Genomic DNA, 16,047 nt, shown 5'->3' with positions numbered 1-16,047 from the left:
GCAGAGGAAAGTTATTTATTTGTTTCAAAGTTATATAGAAAACAACGTTACACATTTGTCTGTACGTTGATGCGTAACCACCTGAAAAGGCGAGACACCAGTGCCGTGACTCCCAAGTCCGCGTGTGCAAATAATGTGACGGCACTCGTTGCCTAGGTGACGCGTTCTCCCCGTCGGGTTCAGAAGATGAGCTCAGAGGGAGCGCCGTTTCACCGGGCTCATGGTCATTTAACAACATGTCTCTTGAGCGGTCGGTCCCCCCCCCCCAAAATCCTATCAAGGCGTCATCTGATTGGCCTCCTCCGGTGTGACGTCACGGGAGGTCAGCTCGGCGAAGAGAGCGGGCAGCCAGTACTGCGCCTCTTCAGCGGCCTGAGAGTCCAGCCAGGCCAGGCCTTCTTTCAGCAGGTGGTCCTGCAGAGAAGAAGAGTACAATAGAATTAAATGTCAGTTTACTCGTGCATATCATCAAATGGATGACCATAGTGAAGACATGGCCTTGAGTTATTGTTATTATTCTTTATTTATTTCCCAGCTGTTTATAACAATTTAAGGGATGCAACCAATGATCAATTATCTTCATCTTCTCTATTAGTGTAATGAATGTTTAAAAACTGAAAGGGGCGTTTCTCAGAATCCTAATTGAGTCTTTAAATTGCCTGTTTTTGTGTTTGACGAATCACCAATTTACATCATATGACAAAAAAACTAAACCACTCATCTGAGAGGCCGAATAAAGGAAGAAAATGTGACGTTACTGCTTGAAAAACAACTGAAAGGATTAATCACATATATGAATAGTTTCCCAGAGAGTTTCTGACAGACTAGATGATTTGTTGACTCATATTTGCAGGCTGTTAAATATCTCTAATCTCTAATATAATTAATCTAACGAAACTGGACCAAGATAAGCAGAAGGAAAAGGATAGATGCATTAACCAAATTAAAATTGATTGAGCCATAACATTGAGCCATTTTAAAGTGACGCCTGCTCTATCAAAGATTTAAAAAAAAAAAGTAAGACTATTAATACTGAACGTTGTTGTTTTTTTAAGATCCCTGTGTCCTGAAATGAGCTGATGAAGATTTACCAAGACGTGACAGGCTCGTTCCTTCTCCCACTTGAGACTGTCCTTGATCTCACTCACGGTCACGTAGCCCTTTTTCTACAAACAAACAAAGACAGACAGAAGTAACTTTGCGACGAACAGCCATTGATTTTTAGATAACAAATGCAGCTGCAGAGCTGAAACAATATTTAAAACCGGCAAGAGGCAACGACAGGAGGAGAGCAGAGAGTGTGAGGAAATAGCGACACCAAGTGATCAACTTTGTTTTTTGATTTTGCTTCATCTATTTATTTGTTCAGAAGAATATAATCTCTTTATCATTCACCTTGTGCTGCTGTGGTTTATGATTGTTGATGAGTTAACTCTTGATTTGGACTTTTAATCAAATTAAAAAATTATTTTTGGCCTTTTGGTAAATATATATTATAGGTGTAACGATTCATTCACTGAATCGATTAATCGATTTATATTCCTGCGATCCAACTGAATCGATCTGTGCTCCGCAAATTGGCATTCCAGATGTCATACATCGATTACAAATCGATTGAAATGGTACATAATTGATTGTATCGATACTTGGAAACTGCACATTGGATTTAAGTACAAAAACGGCATGGATGCGTGTTTGTTTGTTTGTTTGTTTTTTAGCACTTTAGACTAGGGTGGCCATTCGTCCGGCTTTAGGACAAACTACAAACTACTACTGTATCTCACTGCTCATGCTGCTCAGAACGTCATACAACTCAGTCCTGTTTATGTTAATTAGCATCAAAAATATTATTAGACCTATGTAATCTGAATTGGAAGGGCACGTTGTCATGAGCTGTATCTTGTATATTTTTTATTAGCTATGTGGTATGTGTGTGCACCTTTGTGTAATCTGGTGGAAAAACATAGTAAAATGACGACTGCGAGCGAGACATTTATTATAAACCAACTTATCGATCCAGCGTGTGGAAACATTTTGGCCTTTGCAAACACGGAGGTGTTCTAAATAAGTCGGTCGCTGTTTGTAGGATATGTAGAAGCCAAATAAAAAACCACTGAAACACGACGATTCTTTCCAGCCATCTACTAAGGCGCCGTGGGATTAAACATGCCGACAGTCAGGCACCTCTAGCAGCAGCAGGTAACTCCAGCTCTGCAGACACCTCAGGCCTCGCCAGCACCAGTTGTTGTTTGCTTGTTTATAATATCCATAATTCATTTAAACCTGATTTCCTTACAAGAAACAACAGGGATCTCAGAAACTTTGCCTGCACTGTCCAGTAAAGTTACTGAATCGATTTCAAGTCACTGAATCAAATCGAATCGTTCTAAATTAACCCAGATCGTCCATGAATCGAATCGGCAACCATGAATCGTGATTCGAATCGAATCGTTGTTAAAATGAATCGTTACACCCCTAATATCTTGACATTTTGAGAAGAAAACTCAGGAGATGCAACGCAATGAACTGCTGTGGAAGTATTCTAAACAACTAAAAAGATCAACTTAAGTTAACGCTATATTTGCTTAATTTAACCACTTAACCTCACTGTCCAACGGCCCTTCATGACAATCTCTGAGATATGTTCAAAGCCACCAGACTTCATTCAGAAAAACACAGATCTTATCTCCCAGAACACAGGAGGTGCGAGTCTACCGCTGCCTCCAACTGTTAGTTAGTTTGTGTCATTGCTTATTTGTGATATAAATAATGAGTCCAGGAGCTGCTCTCACCTCGGCCAGCTGCAGAACCACGGTGTGATCCATGTTAAGCTCAGCTGGGACCGACTGCACCAAATAAGAGCCTCCGACCGGAATCATCCCGAAGCCGTTCCCCATCACCTTTAGCTTCTTTATGGCTCTCATTAAGTCGTCTCTGCACGCATTTAGGGTTTAAAATAAATCATTCAATTAAAGACATATGAGCTTCTAATGATCCAAAGAAGATGTCCAGAATGTTCCACTTACTGGCTCACGTCCTGAGCGTATTTACCTCTTCCCTTCAGCACTCTGTGATGGAGTTCATCCAATGTAATGAGCCCTGAAAGAAAATACACACATCAAGCCTTTAAAAGCCCGATACATAATAATGTATGGGGGCAACACTGTGCAGGTCTTCATAACTGTATTCATTGTATATCTCTCTGGTGAGATCACAGCACAACAAGTATCATTTAGTGTCCAGAAAAATTACAAACCTCCATTTCTGTGTTTCAGGGCTAGACACACTTCAATAATTTGAACACCGAGCTCGTAATAGAAGTCACCGACACCGAGCATCTCGGACCAGAACCCTTTGCCAGCTGTGGAAGAAATGAAGGTTATTTTTGACTTTAGAAACATTAAACACAACTATATTTAAAGGATCATATTCAAAATGCTGCTCACAGGCGAGTGGGTCAACACCAATAGTGGAGCACATCTCCTGAAACTGAACCCTGAACTGGGAGTTCTTTCTGATTTCTTGCTTGTGTTTGCTGGCGAACTCCTCCAGGTTGGACTTGAAGGTCTCCAACTGCTTCGACATCTAGGAGAAAACCCGAAGCATGTGAGTAAATGCAGGTGGCTAAATGCAGAAGAGGAAAAAGTCTTCATGCGAAATAAATATATGGCGGTTATAGATTTTTAATGGGACTGAAAAAAAAACATAGCGGTATTTTTTTTTAATCTATGAATTTAATATTCATCTAACAATTTCTAATCGATATATAATTACAAATTGCAAAACTAGTGTTTAGAATTTCTTAAGTACTTAAGTAAAAGCAGTATTATTGTAAAATACGTTGTCACAACTCATAGATAAACATCCTACATACTAAAGAAAAGTGTAATGCAGAATGGGTCATTTCAGAACGTTTACTACAATACTCAGTTATACTGTGCATTATAGTAAATACATTACTTTTCCAATAATCTCAATCTGCAAACTAATAAAATGAATAACTAAGTAATCCTCTACTTTATTTTGGAGTATCAGTTTAAAGTAGCACAGAATGAAAATACTTAATACCGTCACTAAAATACCATCAAGTACCTTCAAAGGTGGTTAAGTAAAGAATTTAGCTTAATAAATGTACCTATTTACTTCGTACTTCAAATGGAAATTAATTTTTAATTTCTTAGGGGATTTATTTTGTGGTTAAAAGTCGTATGTGTTTATATATATATATTGACACAAAAACTCACTTGAACAATTTGGTCCTCTGCAAGAACATTTCCTCTTTCTTTGTATTTGGCCTAAAAAAAAAGAATAATTCACAGGTTAGATGTTATCATTACTATGAATAAACACTAGTTTAGGGTTCCTCAACAACAACAACACAACAACATGAGTACAGTGACAGAAATTATTTTGATAATATAAAAATATGTGACTAAACAGACAATAAATAAGTCATAATGCCAGGGATGAAGTCGTGAATTATAAAGAGGTTATAGCGATGTATAACTGATCCAATAAGAAGACCAGGGATTTGTTAAAAGGTACAAAAACAAAACTTTAAAAAACAACAACTCTAACTTCACCTCTGCGAGCTTCTTTTTTGCAATAGCTCCCGCACCGACTCCTCTCCGGTGCATTCTGATGACGTCTGTTACAAACGTTGAACACGGAACATACACTACGAGTGTCTTTAGCGCAGAATAATGTCAGGAAATAAGATCCAACGTTAGCTTGTAGCTACGCTAAAGTTAGCTGCGAGGGCGTTTCCGGTTCTGTTCACTGTTCACGTAAGTTACGTCACGATTGTCACCTCGATGAGCACGTCTACGGAATCAATAGCTTTTACGCTATTACTTCAAACTATTTAGGTAAACATTGGGCGAGACATCAGCTGTTAAATATGATATGAAGCTACCTTTGGAAAACTGTTTCCATTTTGATAGAGCGGAAGTGAACTACTTCCTGGTTGCAGAGGGAAATACTTTGTCATACCGCCCCCTGGTGTCCCGACGAATATAGCCGGCCAGAGGTGGAATTGCAACAATTAGCGTTATATCGCAACAAATCAACAGAAATATACATTTAAGGATTAAATAAACGTTTGATAAATGTTTGAAGAAGAATTCTGATCCTTTAGTTGAATAAAAGAAGAAAAAATGGGCTACAATGGCACAACATTTTACTGAAGTGCAGTGGTTGAAGAAGTATTTCAATCTCAGTTAAAGATGCACTACTGTTGTTCATAAATTAATTTGTTTTTAAGTAAAAGTTAAAATCTTATTTAAGTTATTAAACATTAGCATCTAAATATACACAGCGTAACAAATGTAAACGGATTAATCATGCAGAATGACTCATTCCAAAATAAATACAGTATTTAATACTTAAATAGTATAGTGTATTATTAGTAATAGTGTATTATTGTATGTCAATCAATCAACTTGTATTTCAGACTCAAGTTCCAGTATATTTATTTATATATATATATATATATATATATATATATATATATATATATATATATATATATATATATATATATATATATATATATATATAAATGTGTAATAGACATACTCCACTACTGCTTCAGGACAGCAGTTGTATTGTCTTGTTTTGCTTTTGTATCATGTTGAGTTCACCATATATTTATTTATTCACTTTTTGTTTTATTTGGAGGTGGAACCATAGTAACACAACTTCGTCCCTCTCTTTAAAGGTAGCAGACAATAAAGTCTCTTTAATTGACACAATCGTAGCATTATTACGTTGATACCAACGCAAACGTATCCTTCAGCACCTGAGCTACTGTACTTACTGTATTTTACCACAATGATTTACATAATGATGACAGATGATTACATAATCGCGGTTTAACGTGTGCTGCGTGTACTCTGTCTCCCCCTTCTGGCGCTACGCGTCAAAAACGTTCAAAACACAAGAAATGGCCAGACGACAAATTACGCATGCGCAGTAGTCGGCGCTTTAAAACAAGTCTTGAGGAGGGAACATGAAGGCAGTTGCAGGTGGACTTCAATAACAGGCGAGTTGAGCTCGAAACACCTCAAATACATCGGAGTGAAACAAGCTTTCCGACTGTGAGCGTCGTATTACGTGTTCGTTATAATAGCGGCGCTTCCGGAAGTGCGTTTCGCTTAGTTTAAAACTAGCCGGGCTAAACGTTAGCCGGCTAGCTAGCTAGCTGTTATTGTTTTTCATGATTTCGCGAGACCCAAAATGGAGGAGAAGAATCGTGCCAGTGTCGCACACAGCCACTCCCGAGTCTTCGCACTGAAATGTCCTCCCGGACGCCCCACGCAGAGCTCTTAATCTCCCCCAAGTGAAGACTCCGTTACACGTATTAGCCCCTGAGGTGTCCTATTGTGCTGCTAATGTAGCCTAGCTTCAATTTCGATCCCGGTGAAACGGTTTTTGGGAGAAGGATGCCTGGGGATCAGGCACCGTCTCTGGGCTTTGGTGCTCTACGGTTTTGCGGAGCGTGAGCAGCCGGCGGGTGTCTTCGACCAGCCGCCCCGAGGCCGCGTGCCTCCACCTTTTAACACGCAATAACGCGACCTCTCGCCTTTTGTTTTGCAGGCGGAGCTGCTGCCAAGTTCTCACTGCTGCGGTTGAAATGCACCGCCGGGGCGCCGCAGGATGAGCGACTGGTCGCCGTGTTCGCCATGACTCTGAGGTCCACGCTGTTTCCAAACACGGGTTTCAAGCAGGACACGGACTCCACCGACAAGCTTCATTTCGGGGCCGCCGCGGGCCTCAAGAGGGAGTCCGGCGGCTTTGTCTCCGATGTCCACAACGCACGCGGGGCGGAGATCCCGAGCAGATCCAGGGACTTAAAGCAGCATTACATGAGCAGCAAAGTTTCCCTCGCAGCCACGGTTGCAGGAGTAGTTCAAGGAGACAATAAGACTGTGGGGGCGTTGTCCCCTGTGAGACAAATGGGGGGTGAGGGAACCCCAGTGAAAGGTAAACCCCTCTCTGCCGACACTATGGATAACCCTCAGATGGCTCTCAACAACAACCCCAAGGATGCAGGCGTGGATGAAAGCGTGAAGGGGGTTGTCCCCGGGGTCCTCGGCACGGCATCCATTGAACTGTCCGCCGAGGGCAAGTGGAGAAACATTAGGAAGACTCCTGCCAATCCCCACACGCAGGCCAACTGCCTCCGGCAGATCCTCCTCCTCCAACTGGACCTCATTGAGCAACAGCAACAGCAGCTGCAGTCCAAGGACAAAGAGATAGATGAGCTCAAATCAGACAAGGAGACGGTACGGAAAATCTTTTTTTTACTGTATTGTTCTGTTGAATGATGTAGTTGATTTCCAATGCATCTACGTTGATTTTTGTCCTCTTTTCACAGCTTCTTGCGCGCATTGAGCGCATGGAGCGTCGCCTGCAGCTAACGAAGAAGGACCCGCCACGCGACAAGCGCCTCTTCCAGCCCCTGGAGCCGTGGACCCCCGACAAAGAGGACCTGTGGGATCTGGATCCCGAGGAGGGTCCGCAGCCCAACGCAGCCACGTCACTCCTGTTCAGTCGGGGTGGTAAAGGTCAAAAGAGGTAAAGTGAACGGGGGTACATTTGGGGATTTTTTTTAAGTTCTGTCTCTATAGGTATTTTAGTATTCCCTTTCTCCTCACAGGAAGTCTTGCTTTGGAGAGGCAAAAGTCCAGAAGTCACGAGGCAAAAGCGCCAAGCTCAGCCCCCAGAAAACCGAAAGTCAGCCCGGCTCTCCGAACCAGAGAGAGCTGCGCAGCAAAGAAACCCCCGAGAAGACCCTTCCCATGAGATCAGGGTCGGAAAGGGACCTCATGCTCCCGTGCAAAGAGGAGCCCGGGCTGAGTTACCAGATCGAAGACCTGCCTTTCATGTCTACTACAGAGATGTACCTCTGTTGCTGGAACCAACCTCCTCTTTCGCCTCTGCGTGAGACTTCCCCTAAAAAGGAAGAAGAGGTGGCCAGTGAGTGGACTCCTCATGTAGTACATGATATGCTGATTGTTTGTAAGCGTGACCTATATCTTTTTCATCATTTTAATCCATCGAATGTCCCAAGCGCTCAGTCTCTGAATAACTTGATTCCCGCCTCGCTCCCTCTCAGTTCCTTCATGGAGAGAAAATCCCATCGAGCCTCTGGACGAGGACCCGTCCTTTATTCCCCCCGAGGTGAGCTGCATCTGAAATGTTAATAACTCTGCCCCTGAAAGGTTATCTCACTGAATAACTGACTGAATTGACTTCCCGTTAAAGCCGCTGGATGACAACGTGTTCTTGAAACGCCACTCGAAGCTGGAGTTGGACGAGAAGAGGAGGAAAAGGTTGATTGGCTTTTGATTTAAGAATCTGATAATTATCATCATTACTGGCTGATATTTGTTTATCCTATAAATTAAGTTGTTTTTGTCAAACATGTTATTGGAGTCAAGATTCAGTTCTTAGTGACGGACCTCCAGCAGTAAGTGGACATGACTCACTGGTCCCTTTTACATTGGTCCCCTGTGTGTCTTCAGGTGGGACATCCAGCGAATCAGAGAGCAGCGCATGTTTCAGCGTCTTCAGCAGCGGATGAACAGAAAGAAGGTCGTCCCGGAAACGGAGCCGGAGCTCTCGTCCTTCTACCCAGACACTGAAGACGGTACGTCCTCATCGCTCCACGAACAATGCAGACACAGTGATGGAATGCTTGTTTTTTAAAACTGAATTCATTTATTTCCGCCAGTTGAAACGATTGTGATCACTCCCTTCTTGCCCGTGGTTGCATTCGGCCGGCCGTTGCCCAAAGTCTCACAACAGTAAGTTCATCTTTTAAATCTGGTTCTTGCCATTTTACTGTGTGATGTTTGCTCATTCTAGCATGGTCCATATAGTTATTGGCATTGTAGTTATCTAATTTATATATATATATATATATATTTATATATATATATATATTTTTACCAAATCAGTGAAAGGAAAATGAGAGATGGGGAGGAAGTCGATGATTATTTGGCTGAAGCACATTTGTAAGACTTGTTGTTACTGGTTTGGTAATTAGTACATTTTATTCAGCCTGGAGTTTAATTACAGTCTGTCAGTGATTAAAAATAATACATAAACATTAAGTGTTTTAATACATGAACATTGAGTATTTCATCTTCCTGCAGGAACTTCGAGTTGCCCTGGCTGGACGAGCGAAGCCGCTGTCGCATCGAGGTGCCCAAAAAACACACTCCTCACCGGACGTGTCGGAAGTGAAGCCCGGAGAGATGTCGCTCCACGCTCTGATTAGAAAATGCTATATTTGTCTTGCCTGGTGTGTGTGGGGGTGGGATGGGACAAGGTGGGGGGGGCATGTTGCTGCGCAAGCCTGCTGTCGCTTTCAGTCTGAAGTCCCTGAGTGTCACCGCTGATCTCCTGCCGACTATTATACAAGCACGGGAGACGGCTCTTGGGTCTCTGGGGGAGATTGAAATGCAACCAGATTAGTCGCGTGTGAGCCGCTTCTGAAGACGCCTCAGCAGTTTAGGGACAGTTACGTGCATGTTCTGTAACAACGTTTAAAATGCATTTTGTAGCAGCTGGATTTAAAGGGAGGAAGTGGACTCTGTGATCGTTTAAAAGTCAAGCTGCCGCACATTATCGCACTGGTCGTCCTGCCACACTCGTTCCTCACGCCTGCGGGGAGGAACCATATCAAACCCAGAGTGTGTCGTGCTGCGTGTTGCCTTTTTTATTGTTGTTCGCACACAGCCTGAATTAAAATGTATTCGATGTTTGGTGTGTTTGCGCCACTCGGCATGATTTCCTAATCACCAAACGCCGTTCTAGTTCAATACAACGCGAGGGGAAACTTCACAAAAAGCACCCGAATAGTTTTTTTCCGGAAAAGAATGCAGCAGATAATTCGCCGTGGGAAAACCCAGAGTTCAGGTCTAGTGTTTGTTTTTTAAGCGTGAGTTGCATGAACTCTATTTAACCGTTTCTAAAATCAAACATGCTAGCATGGCTTCGCCCCTCGAATGGAGAAGAACCCTCTGCTGCCCAAAAAAAACATGCAAACTAACGTTGTAAGCATGGCCGCCTTCTGATCTATAAAAGTACACACTCAGATCTCTGCGGCGCGCTTTCATGCAGTGAATATTAGCAGTCGTGTGTCTGGTCTCACGTTATCTGACCGTATAAAAGGCGACCGTTTTAGACGACAAGCTTCGTAGCCATAGTTCTGTAGATGTTCAGCAGTTTGCTCTTTGACGTGCTGCCGGTTATTCGCTCCCGTCGCGGCTTTTTTCCATTTCTTTAAACGCGCGCGGCTCTCTGCAGCCTCAGCTCTTACACCGCCTGGTGAAATGCAAAGTTCAGTTTTTATTTCTTTCATTTAATGTACATAGCTTCCAGAAACAAATGTACATAAAACATGGCTGTTATTTTTTTATTATTTAATGTTGAGTACATTCAATATTGTTCTATGATTGTATGTTGACAAATTGACAGTTTTGAAAGTTGCATTCTTTTGGAATAAAATTAACATCTATGATATATTTGTTGGTGATGTGATCAAATGGAAAGTTTATGTAAAAAATGTGTATATAGATTACCTAAAAAACCTACAAAGCACACACATTGCATTGTGGGATATTTATTCCTCAGATCCAGAGCAACAAAGACTTCAAAGACCCAGAACATCTTTTGGCTGATAAACTAAACTTCATGTGCTTCTTGAAGTTTCTTCAAATCACAAAACAAGTTAGATATACTGTGAAAAAAGTTTATTGAGTAAAGAAAAAAACAGCCGACTCATTTGGTTAAAATCTTGAATGTCTCAAACACTGACAACATGAGTCACCAGTGACTGCAACTGAGGAGGAGTCAGCTTTCTTTATATATTTGTGTATAATAAACCGTCCCATGAGTGAATTTAGAAAGAAAGGATGTTGCGATTACCAAGTTGGTTCTCCCTCTCCAGCTGAATAAATATAACGAGGAGTCAAAAAGCTCACAACTGTCTACGAGGATGTTAAAAAGAAAACCAAACCAGTGCGATGGGGAAAAAGTACTGACATATAAAACATCCACGTCCTGCTACCAACCTTCCTTTGGGTTCTTTATTTTTTTTAGTGTTTATTTAAAGTGTGAAAAACAGAAGTTAGTATTTACACCGACTGCGAGACAAATGGTCACTTTCAGAGAATTTGAGTCATTTGGTTTACGTTTTAGATGACAAGAAGCGCTGTGGAAGATAACAACCCTTACAAGGTTTTCCTTTTTTGTTGATATAACAAATCAGAACAAACAAAAGAAAACACCTTGGAAACAAAAAAAGCCACACACACACCTTTATAAAACACAGCTCAAGTGTTCCGCCAGTTAATCCTTCCAAACAGTCTAAAACCCGTTTGTATTTAACGTGTTCAGTCTCTCCTGAGGTTATTCAGCCGCTCCTCCAGGTCGGCGTCGGCATCGGCCAGGGCGGCTTGAGGCTCCACCTTCTTCCCCCCGGCCACCGACAAGCTCCCCCCGGTGCTCGGCAGGTCTGGAATGAACGACGAAGAAGAATAAAATGTTTGTTTTTTTAAAAACTCCCACTAAAGAAGGAAGCGGGTTAAGAACGTGTCGGATGTTCTTACTTGACAGCTCGTCGGACAGATTGAGACCGAGCTCGTCCAGCACCTGGGACACGATGGCGTCGCTGTGCAGGAGGCAGAGACACAATTAGGGATGTCACGGGAGGAAGGAGATAAAAAAAAGGGGGGGGGGGCAGTTTTAAAAGAACACCTCTTAAATGCTGACACATTGCGTTACCTTTTTGACATTTGATGGAAAACAGACAGAGGAAAGTATTTTTTTATACACCGGCGGCCACTTACCTCTCGTCCTCGTCGTCCTCGTCGCCCATGGCGTCGTCGATGGCGTCGTTCATCATCTCCTCCTTCATGTCCATGATTTCGCTCTGCCGTTCAAAGTCCATCATGATCTTCTGAATCTGAGGCAGCTTCAGCTGCGGAGGAATTGACAAACATATTCACCGTTAACATCGGGGCGTTGGCGGGTCGTGACTCCATCGGTTGGGTTTGTCTCGGCAACCGACCTGTCTGTTCATGGTCGCCATGGCTTTGGTGACGCCCTTCATGGCCTGCGCCATGCTGTTGTTGGACTTCAGCGTCTGGATCTTTAGACTGACGGCCTGAATGTTGGCTTTCATCATGATGAACTTCTTCACGTAGCGCCGCGTGCGCACCAAGTCCTTGGCCATGATCTTGACGGCGTCCTGCGAGGATGAACACAACACGCCGCAGTTAGGATTACAGATCTTTCTCTCTCATTCTAAAACACTTTTCCTTTTTTTTTTACTTGGTCCCACCATCTGTCCCTGTTTGGCCATTTTCTTGATGTCAGCGATGATCTTCTTCTCCTGCTGCTCCAGCTTCATTCGCTCCCGGTCCAGTTCCCTCATGGCTTTGTTCAGCGCCCTCTGATTCTGCCTCAGCATCTCCTCCGGAGTCTTCCTCTTTCCAAAAAGGAAGTCCATCTGATTGAAGAAAACAGGCCGTCAATACAGTCGAGTGAAGTACATAGACCGAAAAATGAGGCTCCGGTTCGGCTTTTTTTCAGGCATTTCTATCTTATTCCTTATTTTACACTCTGTGATCTTGAAGAAGCTTCTCTTCTTGTCTAGTGTGTGATTAATTACTTAATTGAAAAAATAACTGATAATGATCAGTGGTGGCATTAAGAAGTACATTTACTCAAATAATATGCACTTGTCTTGTGTAATTTAATTTTTTTTTCTTGTGCCACGTTCTACTAACCAATGCATCTTGGGAAACATTATACTTTTACTTCACTATGTAAAACTTAGAACTTCAGGTACTTTAGAAATCATCACGTATCCCCATAAACACATTTGAAAACCTTTAATTTACAGTTGATTAGTTAATTAAAAAAAATCAATGTCACTTTCATGGTTCTAGCTTCACAATTGTGGAGATTTGCTGCTTTCCTTTTTAATAAAATGAATAGTTATTAGTAATGACCAAAACGACGATTGGACAGTTTATCAATATTCTTAACCAATTCGAATGTGAATAAAATAGGAATCAGATTCATCTATAATAGAAATAATGATTAGTTAATGGTTCAAATTAGCTCCGTCTCTAAACTAATGACAGATGTTTTTTTAGGTTTAACACTTTATGTATATTATCCTGATTTACGCTATACTTACTATATCTTATGTAATGTGTGATACTTGTAACAGTGTGGCATCACAGTGTGATAGTAATACTTTTACCTAAGTCAAATCTCTGTACGTCCTGGTTTCCTAACACAAATCGGTCAGTTTGGAACTGTTAATCTATCGTTAACGTATCTTTGTTTCCTGGAAAATATTACTCAGCAGTTATGTGACTCAAGGCCCGAAGTCTCCGCTCAGCCGTGTCTCAGCCCCAACTGCCCGCCTCTCAAATCGGCCTCAATAACCTCTGAGAACCGTTCGCTCCACCACAACAGTGTGACCCCGGAATCCCGAGAGCGAACCTCGGCAGTGTGTCACTCTCACCGTGGTAACGAGTCGGTAATCCGGACGGTTAAACGGTGTTTAAGGCGTCTTCTTCGACTTCCAATCGACGCAGATTTGAACGAGTATTTGTTTTGTTTCCGTGACTTCCGTGTTGCAGTCCCGGAAATGACGTAATTGCGTATGGAAAAAAAACGGTTTCTTTTGTCGGTTCACGCACGAACTTGAAGAAGAAACAAAAGCTTTCAAAGTAAAATACTTTATTTCATAAATTAGTGATATTAACTTTAACACTTGCAACAGAGGAAATGTATTTAAATATTGAGACCAGAAGGTACTCTTAAAATACTCTTAAACAACTTAAACTTAAAGTCAATCATTTTATTTGATTTAATTGTTTTAAAATTTCCGACGTAAATATATGTTAATGTTAAGTTATCAATACTGCTGCATATGTTGTGTATTTGTAGGAACAAGGTTCCCTTTTTGTCATCGTATAACACGGGTATGAGAGTGTTAGTTCGTTTATCCTACACAAGAAACAAAAAGAAAACATTTAAATGTGTTTAAACTGTTTCATAAATGTAAAACAGATTTTATTTTGTAGGTGAAAAAGCTCAAGATCCGGTCATATTCTCGCCCGCTTTTATAAGTGGATTCCACGTGCGTAGAGGCTGCACGGACGACATGCCAGCAATGGATGCCGATGGAAAAGCGCTGAAGGTTGAACCTGCGGACACAACTTTTAGGAACTAATGAACTCAGCACCGCGGGACATATTCACGCGCATTCCAACATGTGGGTTCTCAGCAGGGCACATCAGCGCGAGCTCCTCCTCCTTTGGACGAGAGGACGACTCCCTCAGTCTGCCTCTCACCATGTCTCTGCGTCTCTCCTTTTCCCGGAGGACGGCAGCATCGAACCCGCGGCGAAAAGTCGGCGCGGGGCGTCGGGTACCTCCAATGACCAACGCAAGAATGTGGGGTCTGATGGTTGGCAGAGACAGGAGAGATCAGCGCACAGTAAAACTTGGAAAAAGGAGAGCCCGGTGGGGCAGAGGAGGGAAGGGGACAGCAGAGTGTCCTCTGAGCTCAGGAGATTGAGTCTGGATGACTTCCCTGCAGAAAAGGAGAAGATGGCGGGACAGAAGTCCACGCCGTACGCCAGGGAAGCGCCCTACGAGGTCGTCTTTGGGGTTGCCCCCTGCCTCTTGGCTCTCACTCAGGGCCGAAGGAGGGCCAGAAAGCTGTTCGTCAAAGACGGTGAGGCCTCCCACCGGGCCTCCGTGTTGGAGGTGTGCGAGGAGGCCCATCGGCGAGGCGTTCAGGTGCAGCGGATCAGCAAGAAAGATCTGGACAAGATGTCCTCCGGCCGAGTGCATCAAGGGGTTTGTCTGCAGGCGAGTCCTCTGGCCTACCTCGTTGAAGACAGGGACTCCCCCGCCCCCACCGGGAGAGAGCCCCCCCTCTGGCTCGTCCTGGAGCGGGTTCAGGACCCGATGAATCTCGGCGCCATCCTGCGCTCGGCGTACTTCCTGGGTGTGGACAGGGTCGCCAGCAGTCTCCGCCACAGCTGCCCGCTGTCTCCTGTGGTCAGCAAGGCCAGCTCGGGGGTCATGGAGGTGATCGGGGTGTACGGGTACGAGAGCCTCGAAGACATGCTGAAGGTGAAGGTGGCGCGGGGCTGGCACGTGGTTGGCACGGTGGGGGCCGGGGCGGAGGAGCCCCCGATCCCCGTGACCTCCTGTTCGGACTTTCGGATGACCAGACCCACGGTGTTGTTGATGGGGGGCGAGGGGGAGGGGCTGTCCCGGGAGCTGCTCTCTCTGTGCCAAACCCTCCTCACCATCCCGGCTGGCAGGGAGCTGTTCCCTGGTGTGGAGTCGCTCAACGTCTCCGTGGCTTCGGGCATTCTGCTGCACGCTCTGCTGTCCTCCAGGGGCTCCGCTGGACGATGATCGCCCTAAGGGGGAGGGGTGGTGTTTATCTGGTTCTGAAACTCAGTTTAGCCCTGATCCTCTATGAGACCTCCATCAGTAAACGAGACGAGAGAAGTTTGTTTATTTCTACATACTTCTCCTTAGCGCTCGTCATCGGTTTCACTGGGTCGCTGAGTCTTTTGAGACCAGATGACGTCATGCAGGTTTACCAGAGCCTCCTTCTGCAGAGACCAGTCCACCGTGGACCAACCCAGATCCGGCTTCACCCATCCATGGACCTGCTATAAGAGCTCCAGAGGGAAGAGGAGAGCTCCGCTCCCCACGGCAGCAGCACCGACTCCTTCAGGAGCTTCTCCTCTTTGGGAGCCAACACCACGCTACGGGGGAGGGAGGCCCAAAACAACCAGAAATCAATAATAAAAAAAGATGGTGATGTTCAATATTTGCAACTTCTGTCTGTAAATTATGATAACGAATGTGTAATAAGTATAAAAGCCTGGTGTCTTCTTCCGCTGAGCAGTAGAGCTCCATTAAAAACCTATTAATATGCTTCTCTGTTGATTATTCATCACAATGATTGCACGCACACAATCCTACT

General features: G+C 43.6%; 4 protein-coding genes across 6 annotated transcripts; 2 read left to right on the top strand and 2 right to left on the bottom strand.

Annotated features, from left to right (window-relative positions):
- Position 1: 1 nt before the first annotated feature.
- On the bottom strand, positions 2 to 5,005 carry snf8 (SNF8 subunit of ESCRT-II). 2 transcript variants are annotated; one of them, XM_040176918.2, is made up of 8 exons: positions 4,916 to 5,005; positions 4,245 to 4,295; positions 3,447 to 3,585; positions 3,257 to 3,361; positions 3,027 to 3,099; positions 2,793 to 2,934; positions 1,092 to 1,166; positions 2 to 414 (listed from the first exon to the last, which is right to left on the bottom strand). In XM_040176918.2, the coding sequence occupies exons 1-8, from the start codon at positions 4,988 to 4,990 to the stop codon at positions 277 to 279; spliced, it is 798 nt and encodes a 265-aa protein (XP_040032852.1). In that variant the 5' UTR covers positions 4,991 to 5,005; the 3' UTR covers positions 2 to 276. The 2 variants fall into 2 exon arrangements, with proteins under 2 accessions (XP_040032852.1, XP_040032853.1); XM_040176919.2 differs by having other exon boundaries at positions 4,584 to 4,975.
- A 649-nt stretch (positions 5,006 to 5,654) lies between these two features.
- On the top strand, positions 5,655 to 10,533 carry msl1b (MSL complex subunit 1b). Of its 2 annotated transcripts, none has more exons than XM_040176423.2 (9): positions 5,655 to 6,043; positions 6,598 to 7,286; positions 7,379 to 7,578; positions 7,661 to 8,022; positions 8,120 to 8,184; positions 8,269 to 8,336; positions 8,529 to 8,653; positions 8,738 to 8,810; positions 9,162 to 10,533. In XM_040176423.2, exons 2-9 carry the CDS (start codon positions 6,684 to 6,686, stop codon positions 9,250 to 9,252), a joined length of 1,587 nt encoding a protein of 528 aa, XP_040032357.2. In that variant the 5' UTR covers positions 5,655 to 6,043; positions 6,598 to 6,683; the 3' UTR covers positions 9,253 to 10,533. The 2 variants fall into 2 exon arrangements, with proteins under 2 accessions (XP_040032357.2, XP_040032358.2); XM_040176424.2 differs by having other exon boundaries at positions 5,945 to 6,043; positions 7,661 to 7,980.
- An 84-nt stretch (positions 10,534 to 10,617) lies between these two features.
- On the bottom strand, positions 10,618 to 13,730 carry chmp2a (charged multivesicular body protein 2A). Its single transcript, XM_040176426.2, has 6 exons — positions 13,553 to 13,730; positions 12,356 to 12,523; positions 12,083 to 12,262; positions 11,862 to 11,992; positions 11,622 to 11,683; positions 10,618 to 11,527 (listed from the first exon to the last, which is right to left on the bottom strand). Exons 2-6 carry the CDS (start codon positions 12,521 to 12,523, stop codon positions 11,406 to 11,408), a joined length of 663 nt encoding a protein of 220 aa, XP_040032360.1. The 5' UTR covers positions 13,553 to 13,730; the 3' UTR covers positions 10,618 to 11,405.
- Positions 13,731 to 13,924: 194 nt separating this feature from the next.
- mrm1 (mitochondrial rRNA methyltransferase 1 homolog (S. cerevisiae)) lies at positions 13,925 to 15,998 on the top strand. The gene has a single exon (XM_040176425.2). The coding sequence runs from the start codon at positions 14,307 to 14,309 to the stop codon at positions 15,465 to 15,467; it is 1,161 nt and encodes a 386-aa protein (XP_040032359.1). The 5' UTR covers positions 13,925 to 14,306; the 3' UTR covers positions 15,468 to 15,998.
- Positions 15,999 to 16,047: the final 49 nt, after the last annotated feature.

Source organism: Gasterosteus aculeatus, chromosome 5 (genome assembly GCF_964276395.1).
Source record: "Gasterosteus aculeatus chromosome 5, fGasAcu3.hap1.1, whole genome shotgun sequence".
NCBI classification, from domain to species: domain Eukaryota; kingdom Metazoa; phylum Chordata; class Actinopteri; order Perciformes; family Gasterosteidae; genus Gasterosteus; species Gasterosteus aculeatus.
This window is presented reverse-complemented; position numbering and strand designations above follow the sequence as displayed.

Coding starts and splice junctions, on each gene's coding strand:
- snf8 (XM_040176918.2), bottom strand. CDS start 4,990: ATGACAAAGTATTTCCCTCTGCAACCAGGAAGTAGTTCACTTCCGCTC. Junction 4,296..4,915: donor ATGGAAACAGTTTTCCAAAG/GTAGCTTCATAT, acceptor CTTTTTTTTTAG/GCCAAATACAAAGAAAGAGG. Junction 3,586..4,244: donor CAGAGGACCAAATTGTTCAA/GTGAGTTTTTGT, acceptor GTTTTCTCCTAG/ATGTCGAAGCAGTTGGAGAC.
- msl1b (XM_040176423.2), top strand. CDS start 6,684: ATGACTCTGAGGTCCACGCTGTTTCCAAACACGGGTTTCAAGCAGGAC. Junction 7,579..7,660: donor GGTGGTAAAGGTCAAAAGAG/GTAAAGTGAACG, acceptor TTCTCCTCACAG/GAAGTCTTGCTTTGGAGAGG. Junction 8,654..8,737: donor CTACCCAGACACTGAAGACG/GTACGTCCTCAT, acceptor TATTTCCGCCAG/TTGAAACGATTGTGATCACT.
- chmp2a (XM_040176426.2), bottom strand. CDS start 12,523: ATGGACTTCCTTTTTGGAAAGAGGAAGACTCCGGAGGAGATGCTGAGG. Junction 12,263..12,355: donor TGGCCAAACAGGGACAGATG/GTGGGACCAAGT, acceptor TCATCCTCGCAG/GACGCCGTCAAGATCATGGC. Junction 11,993..12,082: donor TGGCGACCATGAACAGACAG/GTCGGTTGCCGA, acceptor ATTCCTCCGCAG/CTGAAGCTGCCTCAGATTCA.
- mrm1 (XM_040176425.2), top strand. CDS start 14,307: ATGTGGGTTCTCAGCAGGGCACATCAGCGCGAGCTCCTCCTCCTTTGG.